This window comes from Pantherophis guttatus, chromosome 1, assembly GCF_059756535.1.
Source record: "Pantherophis guttatus breed Tessera chromosome 1, ASM5975653v1, whole genome shotgun sequence".
Classification (NCBI taxonomy): domain Eukaryota; kingdom Metazoa; phylum Chordata; class Lepidosauria; order Squamata; family Colubridae; genus Pantherophis; species Pantherophis guttatus.
The window spans coordinates 45,514,208-45,534,772 of record NC_142063.1 but is presented as its reverse complement, the minus strand read 5'-3'; the positions used below and the strand labels follow the sequence as shown (position 1 = coordinate 45,534,772).

Below are 20,565 nucleotides of genomic sequence, written 5' to 3'. Positions count from 1 at the left end.
GTTTCTTCATATATTCTAGTGCCATTGATCTGATTGGCTGGCTTTGGAAAACAGATGATTCAGGCTTTTTCTCAAAATACTTCTTGCCTGAAATAGATGACAAGAATGCAGTTCCCAAAGCAATTCTTCTCAAGACACCCATCCTCCCAGATTTATTTAAGTCTGGTTGATTTGACTGGCTGCAAAGTTGGCAATCCTGACTCCTTTTTAAGTATAGATATTTTTTGTCTGAAACAGTAGACTGTGGCTCCTGTGAAAGCTTTTTGGACTTATTTTATCAAATTCCCTTCATGAATTTAGTTGTCTGCCTGCAAAGTGGGTGTTCCAGGCTATTTTTAAAATCATATTATTATTTATTTTTATTTTGCTATTATTGTTGATACAAATAATCCAAGGCAGCATACATATCCAAGGCAAGGTCTCCTAGTCCTATTGTGATTTTAACTGGCTGGACATGAGAGTTCAAGGTAGTTTTGTCTTGGCCCCAGGGGTTTCTTGGGTCTTAATTAATTTATAAACTTACAATAGCTAAAGATTTGACATTCTTGTTGCTCTTACTGATCTTTAATACACCCAATCGCTTCTGGTATTAATATTATTTTAAAAGTGTCACTTCTATTGTCATTTTCCTATTTTCATAGATGACAGTGCTAAGACTGTTGTCATCTGGTTTTTCAGTATTCTCAAGCCTGACATGTTTGTTTACTCTTCACTGTATCTATATATCTATATATCTATATAGTACATATGATATATCCTTTGATTGGGGTATGTCTTTGTGACTTTGTCTAAATGTTAATGAAGCTGCTGCTGCTGCTTCAGTTCTTTGCACAAGCCCAGTCTTGCATTTCCTGCTCATGTGTCCCACTGTTGTAGTGTCATGCCGACTGCATTCACAATTGCCAACAGCAGACACCACAGAACTTCCTGGTGTGCTTGCATCAGCATGCTGACTCTCCCCGTGACAGGTTTCTCTGAGTATCACAGGATTAGCTCAGTGTAACAAGATTAACCAGGTTCAGCAGCGCCTGGGGGACCAACCTAAGAGGTGGGCAGACCCTATCTAGTGAACGGGAGTTGTCAAGTGGCATAAGAGGAAGTGGTCCAGAAACCCCAGAATGCTTCCTCAGATTCACCTGACATAGTCACGTGATTTACATTCATATGCTTGACAACTCAGTCATTCTCCCAGGGTCACGTGATCATCTTTTGCAACCTCATCACAAGCAGAGTCAATGGGGAAGCCAGATTCATTGAACAACCGGGTTACTTACTAATTTAACAACTGCAGTGATTCACTTAACAAAGGTGCCAAGAAATCATAAAATGGGGCAAAAAAAACCCCCCTTTCTTTCTTAACCAATTTCTCCCTTAGCAACATCAATTTTGGGGGGGGCTCAACTGTGCTCGTAAGCAGAGAACTACCTGTATTATTACATCACAAGGCTTGTACCCCTTGGTGCAAAACTATCTCCAGAGAAGAGTCTCTCTTCCCCCCCCCCCCATGCCGAAAAATGTCTTTACCTATAACACTCAACAGTAGCCATTCGCAGAGAAATCACCTTTTTTTTACAAAATCAGATTTTCTTGGTCTTAAGGAGGGAAGTGTTTGTGTGTGTGTAGGTGGGGACGGTTGTAGGGAAATCCTGCGCTTCCCTGCTAATCCTTGGGAATTCCCTCGCCCCCCCCCCCTGCAAAAAGAGGGTGGGGGAGACACCAACCATCCCCTCTGCCCTCACGTTCGTTAAGGAGGAAGCCTGGCTCGCTCTCTCGTCTCTCGCTCTCTCCATAATAGCCTGGCTGCTACGTCCGCCGCGGCTCGAGGGACCCGGGCGAGACGCCCTCCGCGGCGCCCGCGCCTCACTCCCGAGATGGGAGCCTCGGCGGCGGCAGCAGCAGCAGCAGCCGCCCCTCGTGCAGTACCCGGAAGCAGAGGGAGGCGAGGGCGGGTCTTCGGCCGGAGACAAAACGGATGGCGGCGGGGCCCGGCGCCGGAGGGATCCGGAGCGTGGCTCGAGTGGCGGAGCGCCGCCCTCCCTCCTTTCCTCCGCTGGACGCGGCGCAGGGAGCGATGTGATTGGGCGGGCGGGCCTTCCTCGGATTCCCCTCGGCTGCCCTCCTCCTCCTCCGCCTTGTTTTGCTCCCGGGTTCCCTGGCGGAGGAAGGTACGCGGTGGGCGGCAGGGAGGGAGCGGGCTGGGAATGCGGCAGCCACGCCGCCCGGGGTCGGAAGGGAAAAAAGGGCCGATGGCGGAGCCTCTTCCCCCGAGTAGGAGCTGCTGGGGCTCAATTGCTCGGGTTGGTGGTCCCGCATTGCCCAGGAGCCCCTCCCCTCCCCTCCCCCTTGGCATCTGGCAACTTTTAGTTCCCCTTGAAACCCCAGTGGGGGGGAAGCTGGTGGCGGCGAGGAGACGGCATGGATTCTCCCGTGGCGAGGAAATGCCCGGGGCCAACCCCTTAGTCTGGTTGAATTTGGGTGGGTGGGAGAGAGACCGCGAGGGAAGGGACCAAGGCGCTGGAAATCCTTCTTGAGTCCTGGGCTTCTGCTTTAAAGTTCCACCCTGCAACGTGGGATCTCTCGCATTATTTTCTTCTCGGAGGGGGAATCTTTGCCCAGCCCTTGGATGGAGTTTTATTGTTCCATCTATACTTCTGATTTTGGGGAGGTAGTTAAACATAGCAAGTAGGGAAGATAGATACAGGGACCTAAACTTGGCTGATCCAAAAAAAAAATTAAGCAGGATCAGTTACTATTTGGATTGGAGGGCGCCAAGAAGTCTCCAGATTATAAACCTGAGTGGGAAATTAAAAAAAAAAAAAAATCCCGAAAGAAGGCATGGCTGCTGCCAAGAAAACGTGTAAGACATATCCATAAAATCACCAGAGGGAAGGGAGTTTAAACTCAAGGAGACTTGAGAATCCACTTACTTTCAAGAGGAGTGCTATAAAAGAGAAAGAATTCTCTTGACAGTTTATGGAAGGGTGGGAAAAAAAAGTCCTTCAGACTGAATTTTGTTTGCAGTTGCCTGGTATTAATGATTTTAATAACTGACTTCTTTGCCATTACATTGCTAGCAGTGGAAATGCGTCCTTTTGTATTGAATGACTATATCTCTCACAAGCTGTACATTTAAAATAGGGTTCGTTTTTGAATAGTTCTGTGGAAGTGTGCTATAGAGGATAGCATAGCCGCCACACAGTGTAGATAAAGATCAATATGTAAGAGAAAGATCTATTAATGTGGTTTAACAGAATAACCATATGGCAGATAATGATAGCAATGAAAAACCATTTGTTACAAAAGATGCAAATGATAAACAGTGGCAGTATAACACTTAAGTTTTCTTCATAAGTTTTCCAATATTATCTACATTATGAGCTTTGGAAATAATGTAGATAGTTTTAAAATCTTATGGAAAATTAGCTAGCGTGTCACACTTTTTTGTGTGTGTGGCTGTGTATGCCTTTGAGTCAACATTGACTCCTGGTGACTGCCTGAACAAGTTCCTGAGTTTTCTTGGCAAGATGTTAAAAGTGGTTTGCCATTGCCTCCTTCCTAGTTCTGAAAAGACACACCTAAGGTCGCCCAGTTGGCTTTGTGCCTAAGGCAGACGTAGAACTCACTCTCTCTCAATTTCTAGCACACATGCAGCTGCAATGGGCTGCAATGCTGCCCACTGACAAGATCATAAACTTATGTTTTGTAAGCTGCCTAGAGTCACTGAGTGGGCGGCTATATAAATTCTCAAAATAAATAAATATATTTTATATAGGCCAAGACAATTCATCTTCACTCAATGAGGCTCAGGCAAACCAAAAGGTTGGATATGCCTGCTCAGTGATGCCACTCACAATGCCCTAACCAGTACATCCAACTGGTTCTGTGTCACTCTTACAGAATATAAATATTGTCCATGGACTATAGATATTATATGGAAAATGATACTTTTATGGTACCCATTTTCTATAGGTAAAATGAAAAACATGCAGTGAAGTTTTACTGACTGACTGGTTGAAAGGTAAAGGTTCCCCTCACACATATGTGCTAGTTGTTCCCGACTCTAGGGGGCGATGCTCATCTCCGAGAGATGAGCCGAAGAGCCAGCACTGTCTGAAGACGTCTCCATGGTCATGTGGCTAGCATGACTGAATGCCAAAGGCGCACGGAATGCTGTTACCTTCCCATCAAAGGTGGTCCCTATTTTTCTACTTGCATTTTTTACGTGCTTTCGAACTGCTAGGTTGGCAGAAGCTGGGACAAGTAGCGGGAGCTCACCCCGTTACGCGGCACTAGGGATTCGAACCGCTGAACTGCTGACCTTTAGATCGGCAAGCTCAGCGTCTTAGCTACTGAGCCACTGCGTCCCTGGAACTGTTTGGTTATTTTCATATTAATTAAGTCTCTAATTATTTGGAAGAAGAATGGGATTAATATATATGTAATAAGGGAACACTAACATTTCAAAATATTCATCTCTTCTTCTTAGTGGGGATAGATTCAAGAAGATCGGTAGAGAAGTGAAGAAAATTAATCCAAATTTATTCAGAAAGCTATATATTCTTTATTTTCTTTGTTTTCTGTAGACAGAACCTTCTGGTGAATCCTGGTATTTAGTATAACAGTGTTATATCTTTTTAAACAATATTGTCATTAGCATTGGCAGCAAAATAATCTGTAAATCAAGCTCTGGAACAGATTGTTCTAATTGTTACATGCTTCAAGTAAAAGTATGCTGTAGAACTGGAATAAAATTCCTGTAACGTTGCCTTGAGATGATTGTTTAGAGTTTGTGCTGATGAAATAGTTGAACATTTAGGGTGATTTTAATGATCGTTCAGATTGCCTCTCAGTCTCAGTTATAACTGCAAACAGAAATTACAGTGCCATGTACAAGACTAAAGACCTTTCCTATAGGACTTGTGACTGCAGTAAATATTGAAGTAGGGATTTTCTAAGTTAATTATGGTGGTATTACAACTCAGTTCTATGACCTTAAAATGTATCCACAGTTTATATTAAGTTCTTCATAAGTACATAAACTTTATCTTGAAATGATTGCCTAGAACTGCAGTGCAGATAAGTTGCAATACAGATCAGTTGATCTGAAGGTACTGCTTGGACTTTCATTACTGTGCTTCAGAATTGTCCCTGAAACCTTTTAAAATTGTTTTAAAATGTAAGTAGCCCTTTTTCTTATGTAAGCAAAATCAGGTAAATCTCATGGATTGGTTTCTTGGATACAGGGTGGATAAAAATCAATGATTTTTTTAAAAAAAATAAAAAAAACATTTTTTGATTTAAATTTGATTTTTTTGATTTAAATCAGATTTTTTTGATTTTTATTGAATTTATTTTAATAAAAAACGGGGTAAAAATCTATCATAAAATAGTTTTCTATTTAAGATACATAAATAATTTAGTTTATTCAGCATGAAATGAAGCTTAGTTATGTAGCACGAGGCTGTATATTCTGCAACACTGGGACTATCGGTGAGTCAACAGTGGGTCAAAGGAGTAGCAGAGATGACAGTTGCTCTTTAAAAATTATGATTTAAATCGAGTTGATTTAAATCAAGCCTTTTTACTAGTGATTTAAATCATGATTTAAATCGACTCGATTTAAATCAAATCCACCCTGCTTGGATACATAGTATTCTGCAAAGACTGAAATCTCATGTAGCCATTTTGAAAAACAATGACCGAGTTTGATAATGGTGAACTATATGCAGCAATTTATTATAAACCTATTATAAACAATGTTTATTGCAAACGTGAAAATGTCAGAATTGTATTTCGAATCAGGCCAATGACTATTTAGATAATACTCAAGTTATTTCAAGTAGCTAATAAAATATTTCAGGAAGCTTAGAAGTGAAGCATGGCATTCTCCATGTTATTTTTCATAGATATTATTGCTAATAAACATTGATCTATTTTCTTGGAAATTCAGAATTAAAATCATTAGAGTATGTTCACAACAATGATACTAAATTAAAGGTCTTTGCAGCATTAATGCTATATCCATGTCTCTCTTTAAATAGTGCAAGTTTTAACATAGGATTGCTTTAAATTATTGATACTTCCTTTGATATATTGTATAATTGTGCCTTTTTTCTAAAAGATGAAAGCAGGTGTGTATGTGTGTGTGTGTATTGCATTCATTCATTTTCACCATTCTAAATTCAATATGTTCCTTGTTTGAAGAAAAGTTCAAACTTTCTTTGATCATTAACTAAGGCCACTATGCCTCTATATATTGAAACCAAAAGAAAAGGTGTTTTTTAAACAGCTACAAAACCATGTGCTGCGATTAGGACAGAGTTCTGCAATTAGTTCAGCATGTTGGGATGATTCATGGCAGGAATAAAAGCTGATTTGACATCTTACCATCTGAGCAATATGTGCCCATAGCTCTCATAATCATACTGGGATGAGTGATACTGAGTTACACATTCCTAGTTCGGAATAATATGCTTCTTTGTATGTTGAAAGTAGAGGTTATAATTTTAAACAAATTTCACTGCTTATAGAACTTAAATATGCTTCAGTATCATTATGTGTTTAGTAAATGATCAGAATTTAAGAATGTTGAATCAAAATTTTGATGTCCCTAGTTGTTTTTGTTAGTTTTACTTTAATCATTGCATCCCAGTTCTTCAGTTTTTGCTAACTTCAGAAAAAGATTTCTGTGGAAAATCTTTCTACACATAATTTCTTGCTTTTCATACTAGATGGAAGGTGTCTTATATCCCACCATCCATGAAAAACAAATGAGACTTTAATAATCAAGTAACAAATGCCCTAAACTACCCATTAATTGCTTCGGAACTCTTTTAAATGCTTATAATAAACTTAACAATAATTCTGATACTAGTATATGTTAGAAGGTGATCTGTATTTTGCATAAAGTAGAGAGAATTCAGTCCTGTAGTCCTGCTGTAATGAAACAGAAGCATGTATCGTAATAAACATAATTTGCTGAAGGCATTAGTCTTATAGCTGCCAACTCTGAAACTATGTTATGTGTTGTGATCTTTGTCTTAAAGATCTAAGGCAGGGGTGTCAAACTTAAGTCCTCACGTGACGTATCAGGACTCCCCCCTCCTTTGCTAAATCAGACAAGGGCGTGGCCAGCGCGTGATACATCCGGCCTGCGGGTCAGGAGTTTGACAGTCCTGATCTAAGGGATCTTTAAATAAAGGCCAAAAATAAATGTGAATTCATAGTGAATTACTCAATTACTACACATGCATTCTCTTCGTATTGAAAGAGGTTTTATGTTTATATTGCTATCTACCTACTTATATAAAAATTTCACCATTACGTGTGAGATAGGTTGGGCTGAGAGTGAAGGACAAATCCAAAATCACCCAGTCAGCTCCATAGCTGAGTGGAGCTGAGCTTGAGTTTGCCAGACCAGGCCTACTTACCTTAAAACCACTATATTATATTCTTGCATAAGAACCACATATACATATAGAAAGAGGGCAAAATGGCTCAACAGTTAAAGATGCTGAGCTTGTGAACTGGAAAACTGAAAGCTGGTTTCGAAATCCAAACACCATGCAACAGAGTGAGCTCCACTTACTTGCTTAGCTTCTGCCAATCTAGCATTTCAAAAGCATGCAAATGTGAGCAGATATTAAGTACCATTTCAGTGTGAAGGTAACAGCGTTCAATGTGACTCGGCATATAGTCATGCTGGCCACATGACCACGGAAGTGTCTCCGGATAACGCTGGTTCCCTCCACTAGAAAAACGGAGATCAGCACCGCCCTGTATAGTCGGATGCAACTGGACAAGGGGAAACCTTTATCTTTATGCATACAGAATAAAAATATTCCATAGCCAAAAATTACTGGAAAATGGTAAGGGCTGGACAAAGTAGGAAAAACTGGACAAATTTCAGACAAAAGAAAAAGAAAAAAGCTCTCACCAATCTGCCCCATTGAGAAATCAGCTCAGCTAAAGAGCAATTAGAAGTTAGGGCACCTGGCTATAAAGACAGGTGGTCAGCTAGATCCTGCTCAGTTATCGGTGATCTGATAGCAAACCACGTTATCTCTGAAGTTGCCAGCCACAGTTGCTGGCAAAATGTTAGGAAATTAGTCTCTAGTCCAGGGAGTCCCAAACTTGGCAACATTGAGATGTGTGGACAATTCCCAACTGGAAAATTCTGGGAGTTGGAAGTTTATGCATTTTAAAGTGCCAAGAGTGGGAACCCCTTCTCTAGTCCATGGTCACTAAACCCTGAAGCCCACCTGGGGCTTATTAAAACATTTTATAGTTAGCATATTGCAGAGCAATGCTAATATCAGATATTTCACTACTGTCAGTAGAATATCTTAAAATAAAAAAAGCCAAAAATTGTTTATTATGCCTGTACGAGTATTTTTCATCTTTAATATGGATTTTTAATTCCCAAATTTCCTGGCTGGGGAATTTGAGGAATTGATCCATGGGTCTTAAAATTGCTAAGGTTGAAAAACACTGACTTATACTAAGCAACTCTTATTATTGTGTACTATTATATAGGTTGCTTTTCCTCACAATGGCTAATTAGTATTTTTGTTTTTAAGGCGCAGAGCATGGAGAATGATGAATTTCCGTCAGAGGATGGGATGGATTGGTGTGGGACTGTATCTAATAGCAAGTGCTGCAGCATTTTACTATGTCTTCGAAATCAATGAGACTTACAATCGACTAGCACTGGAACACATTCAGCAACCGCCAGAGAAATTTAAACAAGAAATCAGTTGGATGCATTCCTTAAAAACACGTCTTCTCTCTGTACCCTTTTGGCTATGGGCCATTATCTTTTTAATACCTTATTTGCAAATGTTCTTATTTCTTTACTCATGTACGAGGGCTGATCCTAAAACAGTGGGCTACTGCATAATTCCTATCTGCTTGGCTGTGGTTTGCAATCGTCATCAAACATTTGCAAAGGCCTCCAATCAAATCAGCAGACTGCAGCTTATTGACACGTAAGGAAATCAATGTGGCTTGCCCTCTTCCTCCACAGCTGGTTTTTGATAAGTTGAAGATCAGTTGAATATCTGAAAAGAACTTGAAATTCTTTTTCTCAACATTAACCTCTGGACAGAGCACCCACCAACCTTCTATTTTTTTTAACAAGATGCTTTTTAACTATGGGGGTATCCTATTTGGTGAAAAGTTCTTTGAGAACAGGGGGTAACATTCTTCATATTTGCCTTACAAAGCAGAATTTCTACACTCCATCTGAAGATTTAGAGTAAATATATATTTGAAACCCTAATTCACTGTGCATCCTTCAAAACTTCAAGTTTCCTATAAGCGAATTGCTGAAAATTGAATTTGCCTATGTTTATGTGTAAATTTTGGAATTATTATAAAAGTGGCATTTGAGACATTGTCCTTTCTCTTTGATGATGTTGCACTAAATAAAACGGGATTCCTTTTGCACATGTTTAAAAAAATATCTTTTTATTTGTTCATATATTCTATTTCTGTATTATTTCTTTAAAATGTAGTAACTACTACTTATGTTTCAAAAACAAGCTGATGTTTAATATTCCATTTTCTAAGTACCTGAATCATTGCAAATACAGTAAAATGCATTTTATACAAAGTAACTAGAACCAAATTAAAATCCAGTCAACGGTATCAGCAGCAATATTCTGAATATTGACTACTGAGAACAGTATTCTCATAGAGACACTGTTGGGAAGGCTAATTGGATGCAGAAATGGGGAAACAGTGGCTCTTCAGATAATATCTAACTACAAATTCCATTTCTGATCACTTGGATAAATAGAAATTTGAGCGCAACCCCATTCTCAGTTTTTAATCCTTAAAAAATAACATACATTTGTACTACTCCAAACTACTAAAATATGTGTGCCACCCGACTCCCAATTTTGAGAGGTTACAAATAAAATATTAAAAACAAGACAAACAGTAGACAAAAGGAAAACATCTCCAGGTTATGAACAAAGAAGTAAGGCAACAGTCAAATAAAAAATAATCTTGAGGCCAGAACTGTAAACTGAGTAAGCATCTCAGAAAAAAACCCATTCTAGTTCTCATGAAGGGAGAGTGGGGGAAATACATACAGACTTTTAAGATTCTGCTATAATCTTATAGCAAAAGGTGCATTAGCATGCAGAATCTTGGTTTCCAAGCCTGTGGTCTACCTTGAAGGTCTATAACAGTCTTGATAGCCTCAGTATGTTTCCCCTCTTCCTCTGCTTGCCCTCTCTTCTACTTCTGCTCACCCACAGCTTCTAGTTTGGCTTTCCCTTTTCTAACTTGAAAGCATAGTGGGGTGAAGTATGCTAACGTGGCTAAGAGCCTTGGGAAAAAAAACTGGCTAAACTTGCTAGTTGTAAATGTAATGCCCATCAAATAGCTAGGATTAGCCAACTGAATTTAGGATGTGGATATCTATGGATGATATGCTGGTTAGTTTTTCTCTTCTCAGCAGTTTGGAGAGCAACTGAGTGCTTCCCCCTGAGGTTTTTTTGGTAGAGGCTGGGCTGTAAAACTCTTTGGGGGTGGGGTGGGGAGTAGCTGAGTCTAGCTTTGTTGGGAGGTGAAGAGGGTATTTCTGCCTGGCAGTAGTTGCTCCAGTCAAGCATTTTCAGTGTTGCCTTTCCCAGGCAGAAAGGGTACTTTCAATTTCACTTCTTTTTTCCTTACTCATATCATGTTTTCCTGAAAATAAGACAGGGTCTTATTTTCTTTTGACCCTGCAAATAAGGGCTTGGCCTTATTATCGGGGGGTCTTATTTTGGGGATGCAGGAGGCGGAGAGTGTGGGATTGGATGTCCCGTTGCTGTCGTTGTCTCCCCTCTGTTCTTTGCGCCGGCTGAGTGGGCGAGAAGCAGGACGCAGGTCTTATCTTTCAACCTCCGTCACTTTCCTTGCCATTGTGTCCAGGGAAACACGCTGTAAAAGAAAAACTTATCGCAAGTTTGAGATGTTTGATTGAACTTGCAGGTGGCTAAGCAAGGGGCAGGAGTCCTGCCATGCCTGGCAAGGAGGGGGGGGGGAGAGAAGAGATGGCAAGGGGAGCCATGTCTCACTCCACACTTCTTGCTTCTCCCCCTCCCCACCTGCCACCTCTCTTGATAGATGGCAGGGAAGGGAAGCAACCAGGCTGCTGCTGCCATTGGGGTGGGTTCTAAAAATTTTTATTACTGGTTCTGTGGGCGTGGCTTATTTTGTGGGCATGGCTTGATGGCCATGTGACAATTCTTTAGGATTTAGCAAAGGTACTGGTCTATCAGGCTTTTAACTGCTTGCAGAGCTGTACCGGTCTACCCATTTGTTCTTGGAGCATCCCGGTCTACCCATTTGTTTTTTGAGGCACCAGTCTACCCATTTGTTTTTCGAGCGCACTGGTCTACCACCACTGCCTTTTAACATTGATCAGCTGTAGGGCGGCCCTTTGAAGCCCCGCGGCAAGTTTAAACGGTTTTTTTCCTTCTAGCCATCAGCTGGGACTCGGGAGGCAGTGAATAGATTGGAGGCGGGGCCAAATAAGAGGTAAAACTAACACGGGTGGGGCGGGAGGGCCCAGCTCCTGAAAAAAGAGAACCGGTTCGGTGACGTCATATCGTCGCCGCTATCGGCTTGGCTGAACCGGGAGGAACCCACCACTGGTGGGGTGGGACGTGTTGGGCCGCTTGGCTAGCGCAAACAGGGAGAAGAGAGCATGTCCCCCCCTTCCCCCTCGCCTCAACTCATTTTGTGTGGCAAGCAACTAGAGGAAATTACAGGACCAGCTGCGCATGCATGGTAGTTGGTGGGGGGACTTATTTTGGGGGGGTTCCTTATATTATCCCATGCACCGAAAAGCCCGATTGGGCTTATTATCTGGACATGTCTTATTTTCGGGGAAACACAGGTACATACAATCTTGTTGTTGAATAATTTCAAATAACAGATACAAAACTTTATTAAATATTTTAAATATCCAAGCCTTCAATGTTTTAAAAGATAAATTTTCATAGTATAGGAACGTTAATATTTTTTAAAAAAGAGTTTTATAGTTTTCATCAGGAGTGTGGTTTTGTCCGTTTTAATGGTGGTTCATCTGTATGTGCTTTGGTGTTGATATGCTTTCCTTCTTCCTCTTCTTCATCATCTTCATCTCCATCTTCATCATCATCTACAAAAATAATAATCATCACATAGAACTATTTTTCTATTAACAAGTGCTTTCCAAAGTATCTTTCTACTTGTGATAAACCCTAAAGTATCAGTCTACTTTTGATAAACATATTTTCATAATCAAATTCAATTTTTCTCTGCTAGATCAAAGTTCAAAATACATGTAGGCAAAAGATTATACACAGAGTTGTGGTTCTATACTTTAGAAATAAGTAGGTATTTCATTAGGTATAGTTAGTTGATTAGTAGTATTTTTACATTGTGTTTGAATGACAATCTGATGCACTCAGCTACTTCCCCAGAATACATCCATACTAATATACACTAGCAATGCAGGGTAACCATTCTAACTGAATAGTGAATTGGAATTATCAGTGTTCACTTAGTTATTTTTAGATGACTAGGAAGTAATCACTTTGAAATTTTTCTATATAACCTTTCAGAAAATACAGAATAAAATCTGTACTCATCTGCAGTCAGCATCACAACAGATAGAAATTCAACCTTCCCAATGCTTTTCTAACTCCCTTTATAGTTGGGCTAGTGGGGATGAATTATAAAAACCACAGAGCTAATTTTCCCAGAGCTGGCTTACTTTTGAAGAGCCCATTTAGACTTCTGTGCACAAATGTAAAAATTAACCATCTGTTAACTCCCCTGTTTCTGTTTGAACAACATGACTGTAGTCCTCAATATTGGTTAAGAATTGATGCTGACTTTTCTGACACTCTCCTGCTGCTGTTGATTATGTCATTGCTTTGTTCCTGTTGAGCCTTAAAAAGTAGCTGATTTTCTCTGACGATTTTGAATGGTCTTTCATGCAGATATTAACGATGATATTGTGCTCGTGTTTAAAAAGGCTGAAAGCTATTGCAGAATCAGCCCCCTGACCATAGAAAGTCCTTGTGCAGATTATCAGAACATACAGTATTTACAGCGGATGAGAGAATTTCCACTTAGAGCAAGGTGGCTTCAGAGCAAGCCATGCCTGTGTGTGCCAGATTTTTACTATCAGGCAAGTAAACTGCTATTATGTTTATTGTTACTATGTTTAAGAGCATCCACTGGGACTTGGAGTAGAAAGCTGTTTTGGTGATCAGCATACACAGCAAAATCACCTGAGTCTTTCCTACATTTTAGGATATAGTTAAAGTTCACAATGACAAAAGCAACCCTTTTAATAGTCAAAATAGGACTGTGGTGAAGGTATGTATTATAACCACTGTTGTTGAAGAAGGTGATAGGTTGGATAATGGGGAAAAGTCAGAGATACAAGAGTTTAACATGAGGCAGATAAATTGAATTTCATAGATGCAACATAAGCCAATGGCACTGCTTTCACAGAGGAATCAGAACAGAAGGCATAGGAATATACAAGGTATATGGTGTTCTCAAATGCTGCTGAGAGATCTGAGGACTGAGAAAGGTGCATTCCCCTTCATCCTGGACACGACAAAAATCATAAACCAAAACAACCAATACCAGTTCCAGCCAGGCATGAATCTTAAGTGACAATGATCTAATAAATCATTTTATTATTGATTTATTTGTATCCCACCTTTATTTTTACAAATACCTCAAAATATTAAACATATCCAACATATTCTTCCTATTTTCTCAACAACAACAACCACCACCCTGTGAGGCAAGTTGGGCTGAAAGTGACGGGCTCAAAGTCACCCAGTTGACTTTCATGGCCATATTTTCTCTATGATACTCTGTTTAACTCCCATGCTTTCCTTCTTTAAATTCTCTAAAAAGGGCAATTGGAAACTGAAAGTGTAAAAAAATGAATTGGCCAAAGGAGAAATTATAGCAAGGGTGCATTACTGCTGTCTTCAAAACAGGTGGCATCACATCCTTTCTCAAAGATATATGATTATTTCATCTCTCCTTATGAGGATCTCAAGTCAATTCAACAAAACAATCACAATCATCATTTGTTCTTGGTTTTATGAATAGGCCAATCTCTTTTGTCTCTCAATAACCTGTGGATTCCTACTTTCACATGCACTCACAACTAGATAACACCAATTTATGCACCCACTGGGATCTCTATATCGAAACAACTTACTTTATGTGCAGTCAGAACCTGAAAATAACATTTAACACAACACAGTACTTAAACAAAATGGTTTGGTTGAGATCTGCATATGTGGGACTGACTGGGGTAGATTGTAAGGGTGACCCAGAAATATAATTTATGTCATTTTATTCTATTTTATATATTAATGTATTTAATTATATAGTAGCTTCTCTATTTTACCCTACTCTTATTTTAAATTGTTTGTATAAGATTTTATTGGCAATATGTGTTTGCACCTTGTTCTTTGATATGGCCTATAGCTATGTTGGCGAACCTATGGCACGCGTGCCAGAAGTGGCACGCAGAGCCATTTCTCCGGGCACGCGGAGCCATCACCTGTTGTTCTTCCGGGTTCCGCTACGGCGGTCATCTGGTTTTCATGTGCACGGGCATGCCGGAAATTGGAAGAGCAGCCGCCCATTGCACATGGGCACTCCAGGAAAATGATCTTCCTGTTTCCAGAGTGCGCATGTGCACCGGCTAGCTGGTCTGATTTCTGGCGCGCATGCCCACACAAAGACCAGCAATTGGCGCCTGTGCCAAAAGAGGGAATCCTGGCGGTCACTTCTTAAGGGAGCAGAGCAAGGTAAGCCAGGGATTCCCTCCCTCCCCGCGCGAGCTACTTGCGTAGTCCCAGGCAGTCCGGACCACCCGATGCTTCCCTCAGGTGGTCAGAGCCGGAAAGTGGCTCTTCTGAGAAGGGGTGGGGGAGAGGCAGGCATGCCTGGAGAGACGGGCTTTGGCTCCTCATTCTTTGGCTTCCTCGTTCTTCCCGAGGCAGCCTTTGCTGCTTCGGAAAGAGAAAATGAGTCTGCGGAGAAGGAGGAGAAGGGCGCGCGGCTCTGGAATGTGCATTTCCAGGGAGGAAAGCATTTTTGGGCGGCAGTGGGGAGGAGCCCAAGCAAGGATTCGGGGTCGCACCAGAACGAGGAGCAAAGCCCATCTCCGCCGGCGCACCTGCCTCTCCCCCCCTTCTTCTTGCCGGCCCTAAGCGCCCAAGGGAAGCACCGGGTAGCTATTTTGAAAGGGGCAAGAACGGTCTATGCAAGCCGCGGGATAAATGTATTGCATTTCAGGCAGCGGCTGGTCCCAGCCCGCGCTGCCACCAGAAAATCCTTTCTTCCCTGGAAAGGCACATTCCAGAGCCGCCAGTCCTTTTCCTTCTCCACAGACTAATTTCCTCTTTCTGAGGCAGCAAAGGCGCAGGAGGCTTCCCAGGAAGCCCAGCACCCAGCAGGGAGGAGCCCAAGTAAGGATTCGGGGTCGCAGCAGAATAAGGAGTCAAGCCCGTCTCTGCCGGTGTACCTGCCTCTTGCCCCCCCCTTTCTTCTTGCCGGCCCTGAGCGCCCAAGGGAAGTGCCGGGTGGCTATTTTGAAAGGGGCGGGAGCAGTTTATACAAGCCCCGGGATAAGTGCATTGCATTTCAGGTGGCGGCAGCCCGTGCTGCTGCCTGAAAATTCTGTATCAGATCAATTGTTTAGTTTATTAGCTTCTCCAGATTTTTTCATTCAATCTCCGGCTGCTGAAACCTCCCCAAAGGTCCCTCCGAGTGGCCGTTGCAAACTCCCCCGCGCTCCCTCTGCCCCACAGTGAGGCCAGGAGCTGCCGTTGCTCAGGGCCCGAGCCCCCCAACCAGCAGCCGCAGCCGGGAACCGGAGCTCCACTTTCCCCCAAAGGCTGGCAAGCTTTGAGTCCAGCCTTGGGGCCGCCGCCTCGCACCGGGTTGCCTCTTCCCGCGTGTTGCTGTGGGTTTCCCCACGGAGAGGGCTGACTCCCTCAGTCAGAGGCCAAGAGCGCAGCGCCAGTTTGCGGCCACTCCTCCCGGGGCAGCTCAGCTCAGCACCGTTCCTAAAGCCGGCAGCGGGTCCTCCAAGCAGAGAGCAGGTGCCGGGCCGGCCAGAGATGCCACCCCTTCGCTCTCTGCTTGCCGGGCCGGGCAGCGGTCCAGCCGCGGCCGCCTTGGGGCAGAGAGCAGCGTGGCCAGGGTCCTGGCGCTCCCTTGCTGGGTCCCTCAGAATGCAGCACGGAGGAAACCCGGGATCCACTGGCATTGCGGATGATTCCCACTTGCAGTGATTGCAGGTACCGAGCCCGATGGCGGGAGGGGCAGCCGGAGGAAAGGGAGCTGAATGGGGTGGGGGGACGGGACAGCCGGAACAGCCACAACTCCAGCTCCTTCAGTCGCGGGTTGCAGGTGCCCTTTGCAACAGGGCTCTCCAACCTTGGCAACCTTAAGATTTGTGGACTTTGAGAACTCCCAGAGTTGCCAAGGTTGGAGAGCCCAGCCTTGCCTTGGAAAGGCCCATCGTAAGGCAGGCAGGAGGGTTCGACTCTCACGAGCCTCCGCTCCCGCAAGGCGCATTTACAGCCAGGGGGTGGAGTTGCAGTCCTGCTTGCACCATTCATTGCAAGCCTCAGCCGCCTGCCAACTGGAGAAGGCGGGCGGGCCTGGCTGGCAGCAACCGCAGCTTCCTCGCGTGTTCCCCGCATCCCCTTCTGACTGGGGGAGCAGCATGGGCAAAAGGCCTCTGCTGGGATGGGTGAATGGGGCGCTGGCAAGTTGGCAGGCAGGGCCGAGAGCGCTGCTGCCGGCTTCGGAACAGCTATCTCGCCAGGGTAACTGGTTGTCCTCCGGTAAGTGGTGCGCCGGCCCTCTTGGAAAAAGTGGGGGTGCATGCGTGGCGGGCGCACACATGCGCAGTGGGGGTTGCGCATGCGCAGTGTGGTGCATGAGCATTAGGAGTCATGTGCGCATGCGCAAATGGGGGCGCCCATTGCATTATGGGTGCTGGCACGCGAGAGCGCGCGAAGGCTCTCGCGCTTGGACTTTTGGCACGCAACGCCAAAAAGGTTCGCCATCACTGGCCTATAGGCTAATCAAAGCTATCATTTTAAACTGTATTTTATCCAATTCCATTTTAAATTATTTTCATCAGATTTTAGTAATAATTTGTGTCTGGAACTCTGCACTTTGATATGGCCCAAGGGCTAATCAATAAAGTAAACTCTAAACTCACCAATTTATGTTTTCTGACATATGCTTTAGCCCTTTCATTCATGATTAATTTCTACACCTTAATTTCTTTGCATGTATTCAGGAATTCTACTCCATAAGATCAGACCAATTTCATTCAGCTCCATTACACCCTTCCTTTTTCTTAGAAGCACCAGCAGTCAACTTTTTTTTATTATGTTTTTAATGTATGGTCTTTACTTTTTCCTCCTTTTACATGGACTATCTTCCATAGGTCATTCACATGACCTTTTGGGCCCTCAGCTATTATTATTTTTAAAAAAAATTGATTTATATGCCGTCCTTCTCCGGAGACTCAGGGCGGCTTACAGTGCATTAAGCAATAGCCTTCATACTTTTGTATATTTATACAAAGTCAGCTTATTGCCCCCACAAACTGGGTCCTCAATTTACCTACCTTAGAAAGGATGGAAGGCTGAATCAACTTTGAGCCTGGCGAGATTCGATCTTACTTTAATTGCAGACAGCTGGTGTTAAATTACAGTGCTTCTGTCTGTTGAGCTAAACCAGGCTCCTCCACCCATATTTATATCCTCCATCCATGTTAGACAAGGCTTTCAGGTGACTCTCTTTAGTCTAAACTTAGAATAGAATAGAATTTTTTATTGGCCAAGTCTGATTGGACACACAAGGAATTTGTCTTCGTGCATATGCTCTCAGTGTACATAAAAGAAAAGATACGTTCATCAAGAATCATAAGGTACAACGCTTAATGATAGTCATAGGGTACAAATAAACAATCAGGAAACAATATCAATATAAATCGTAAGGATAAAAGCAACAAAGTTACAGTCATACAGTCTTAAGTGGAAGGAAATGGGTGATGGGAACAATGAGAAGATTAACAGTAGTGCAGACTTAGTAAATAGTTTGATAGTGTTGAGGGAGTTATTTGTTTAGCAGAGTGATGGCGTTTGGGAACTTAAGATAGAAAGATATGGTATAGGTTCCCAAGCCTTAATTTCATCCATGATGCCAAACACAACCTTCCCTGCTAACAATAAGGATAGAATAGAAAATAGAAGAGAAAATAATAAGGAAAGGAAAGGAAAGGAACGGAACAGAATAGAAAAGAACAGAATAGAAGCTGGAAGGGACCTTGGAGGTCTTCTAGTCCATCCCTCTGCTCAAGCAGGGGAACCTATACCATTTGTCCTGATTTTAGGGTTAGTTTTAAAATTTTAATATTTATTTTAAATTGACAAGTTTTAAATTATGGGCCAAATTTATAAATTATTTTAACTTTATTTTTTAACCGTGATGTTTGTATAGATGTTTTTTATCTGGCTGTTCACCGCCCTGAGTCCGAAAGGAGAAGGGCGGTATAGAAATTCGAATAAATAAATAAATAAATTTCAGATATGGCGGTGGTCAGTTTGGGTACCTTTGGACCACTATTCCAAGCACAATTGTATCCCTCTTTATCGTCCCTCATAGGACGCAGTAGCCCGAACCGTCCTCCTTCGTTTGCGAGCTGAAACAGAGCAATCAGCCCTGTCCTCACAGGCGCCTCACAGAGTAGGAACGGCCGCCATAACATCAAAGGGCAAAAGCCGGTTCCAGGAATCAGCCCCTCACCTCCACGCTCATCTCGGTCTCCGGCGGCAGCGACGCTCTCCTGCTGCACCAGAGGGCCAAGCCGAGCGGCGACTTCCTCCCGCAGCCGAGATAAACCCGCCAGCAGGCCCCGCAGCTCTCCCGGAGGCTCACACCGAACACGCCACGCTCGTTTCGAGCCATCGCGGCCGGTCAGCTCGGCCTGCAACTCCATCGCTCGGTTCCCGGCGCCAACGAGGAACCAATCAGTTTTAACCTATCTTCTCCCCCCACCACCACCCCCACTTTGACGAAACGGGTGGCTCTTCCAGTTCTCCTCCCCTAATTCAACGCGCATGCGTCACCCAATCCCGCTCGCTTCTCTCGTTGATACGGTACGCAGAGGAGGCGCGCATCCGACCGCGCATTGTCTCCGCCTCCGTCCGCCTTTGCGATTGGCTGCCGCCGCTCACGTGCAGGCGGCCCCGTTTGTTCTCCGCCGCGACTTGTTTTTCCGCTTCCGGTATGCGCGGAAGCGTCGCCTGGCGGCGGTTTCGCGTTTTCCCGCCTTTTCCTCCTCCGCCTCGGGCTTTTTACGACGGAGCGAGGGAAGCAGCGACGTCAGGGAGATGGAAAGGGCGACGGCCGCTTCTGGCGCTCCTGAAGAGGACGGCGGCAACGACAGCAACACTTCCACGGGAGGCGAAGAGGGCGACAGGAACGCCGAGGAGCCCGTCGTGTCGCTAGCCGAGGTGCTGGCCGAAAGCGAGGAGTTGGAGAACGAAGCGCGCGCCGTGCTGGGCGGGAGCGATCACGAGCGCTGCAGTTACTCTCAGGTGAGAGGCGTAGGCGGGCCTGGCTGAGCCCCGCGGGGTGGAAGGGCTGCTTCTCTCAGGCGCTTCAGAAAGCTTCCTCAACCTCTTGCCTTCGGTTATGTCGGACTTCCTTTTTCTCCGCCCGTTCAGCCCCGTCAGATTATGGAAGATTGCCTGGACAAATCCCTGCATACACAGGTAGCCCTCGGCTTACAACAGTTCACTTAGTGACGGTTCAGAGTTACAACGGCATTGAAAAAAGTGACTTACGACCGTTTTTCACACTTATGACCGTTGCAGCACACACACACACACCCCGCCCATGATCACATGATTTACATTTGGATGATTGACAACTGATTCACGTTTATGACGGTGGCAGTGTCCCCGGGGTCGTGTGATCCCTTTTTGTGACCTTCCGACAAGCAAAGTCAACGGGGAAACCAGATTCATTTAACAACAGTGTTACTAATTTAACAACTGTTGGGAGAAAAGTCATAAAATGGGACAAACTCCCTGAACAAATGTTTCGCTTAGCAACAAAAATTTTGGACTCAATTGTGGTCGTAACTTGAGGACTACCTGTATTGCCATTGCTTATGAGAATTGCAAAATTTAGGAAGTGGTTTACCATTGCCTATTTTTTTAGGGCTGAGAAGGAATGACTTCTCAGGTCACCCAACTGGCTGGTGTTTAAGGCAAGATTAGAATTCATAACCTTCCAATTTCTAATCTGGTGCCTTGATACTACACAAAATTGGCTCTTTAAAGCTGAGATCAGCCAAGCAGATCTTGTCACCTTTTTGATCCGTAGGTTTTGTTTTTTGTATAGCTCCTTAGCAATAAGAATAGAAGCTGACTTATCTCTGTCAGTTAACCAATTTCCATGGAATTACTACTTGCTGTTGATCTACTTGTCTAAATGGAAATTAGT

The 20,565-nt window shown here is 43.5% G+C and overlaps 3 protein-coding genes across 5 annotated transcripts in view; 2 read left to right on the top strand and 1 right to left on the bottom strand.

The window, feature by feature from the left end:
- The first annotated feature begins 1,756 nt into the window (after positions 1–1,756).
- On the top strand, positions 1,757–9,392 carry LYSET (lysosomal enzyme trafficking factor). 3 transcript variants are annotated; one of them, XM_060687340.2, is made up of 3 exons: positions 1,971–2,165; positions 4,065–4,190; positions 8,580–9,392. In XM_060687340.2, the coding sequence occupies exons 2-3, from the start codon at positions 4,150–4,152 to the stop codon at positions 8,989–8,991; spliced, it is 453 nt and encodes a 150-aa protein (XP_060543323.1). In that variant the 5' UTR covers positions 1,971–2,165; positions 4,065–4,149; the 3' UTR covers positions 8,992–9,392. The 3 variants fall into 3 exon arrangements, with proteins under 3 accessions (XP_034274260.1, XP_060543323.1, XP_060543322.1); XM_060687339.2 differs by having other exon boundaries at positions 2,032–2,165; positions 4,049–4,190; XM_034418369.3 differs by lacking the exon at positions 4,065–4,190 and having other exon boundaries at positions 1,757–2,165.
- Positions 9,393–9,440: 48 nt separating this feature from the next.
- GON7 (GON7 subunit of KEOPS complex) lies at positions 9,441–19,338 on the bottom strand. The gene is made up of 2 exons (XM_034418371.3): positions 18,859–19,338; positions 9,441–12,157 (listed from the first exon to the last, which is right to left on the bottom strand). Exons 1-2 carry the CDS (start codon positions 19,049–19,051, stop codon positions 12,045–12,047), a joined length of 306 nt encoding a protein of 101 aa, XP_034274262.2. The 5' UTR covers positions 19,052–19,338; the 3' UTR covers positions 9,441–12,044.
- UBR7 (ubiquitin protein ligase E3 component n-recognin 7) overlaps positions 19,268–20,565 on the top strand; it is a 21,745-nt gene continuing 20,447 nt past the window's right edge. Inside the window, exon 1 of the mRNA XM_034418370.3 lies at positions 19,268–19,652. Within this exon, the coding sequence (XP_034274261.1) occupies positions 19,446–19,652 (207 nt within the window). The 5' untranslated portion in view covers positions 19,268–19,445. The remainder of the gene's footprint in view (positions 19,653–20,565) is intronic.

What these genes read in the sequence shown, in the direction of transcription:
- LYSET (XM_060687340.2), top strand. Translation starts at nt 4,150, where the DNA reads ATGCCAAAGGCGCACGGAATGCTGTTACCTTCCCATCAAAG. An exon ending in CTGTTACCTTCCCATCAAAG is followed by an intron (nt 4,191 to 8,579) that starts GTGGTCCCTATT and finishes TTTGTTTTTAAG; the next exon opens with GCGCAGAGCATGGAGAATGA.
- GON7 (XM_034418371.3), bottom strand. Translation starts at nt 19,051, where the DNA reads ATGGAGTTGCAGGCCGAGCTGACCGGCCGCGATGGCTCGAAACGAGCG. An exon ending in AGACCGAGATGAGCGTGGAG is followed by an intron (nt 12,158 to 18,858) that starts GTGAGGGGCTGA and finishes TTATTTTTGTAG; the next exon opens with ATGATGATGAAGATGGAGAT.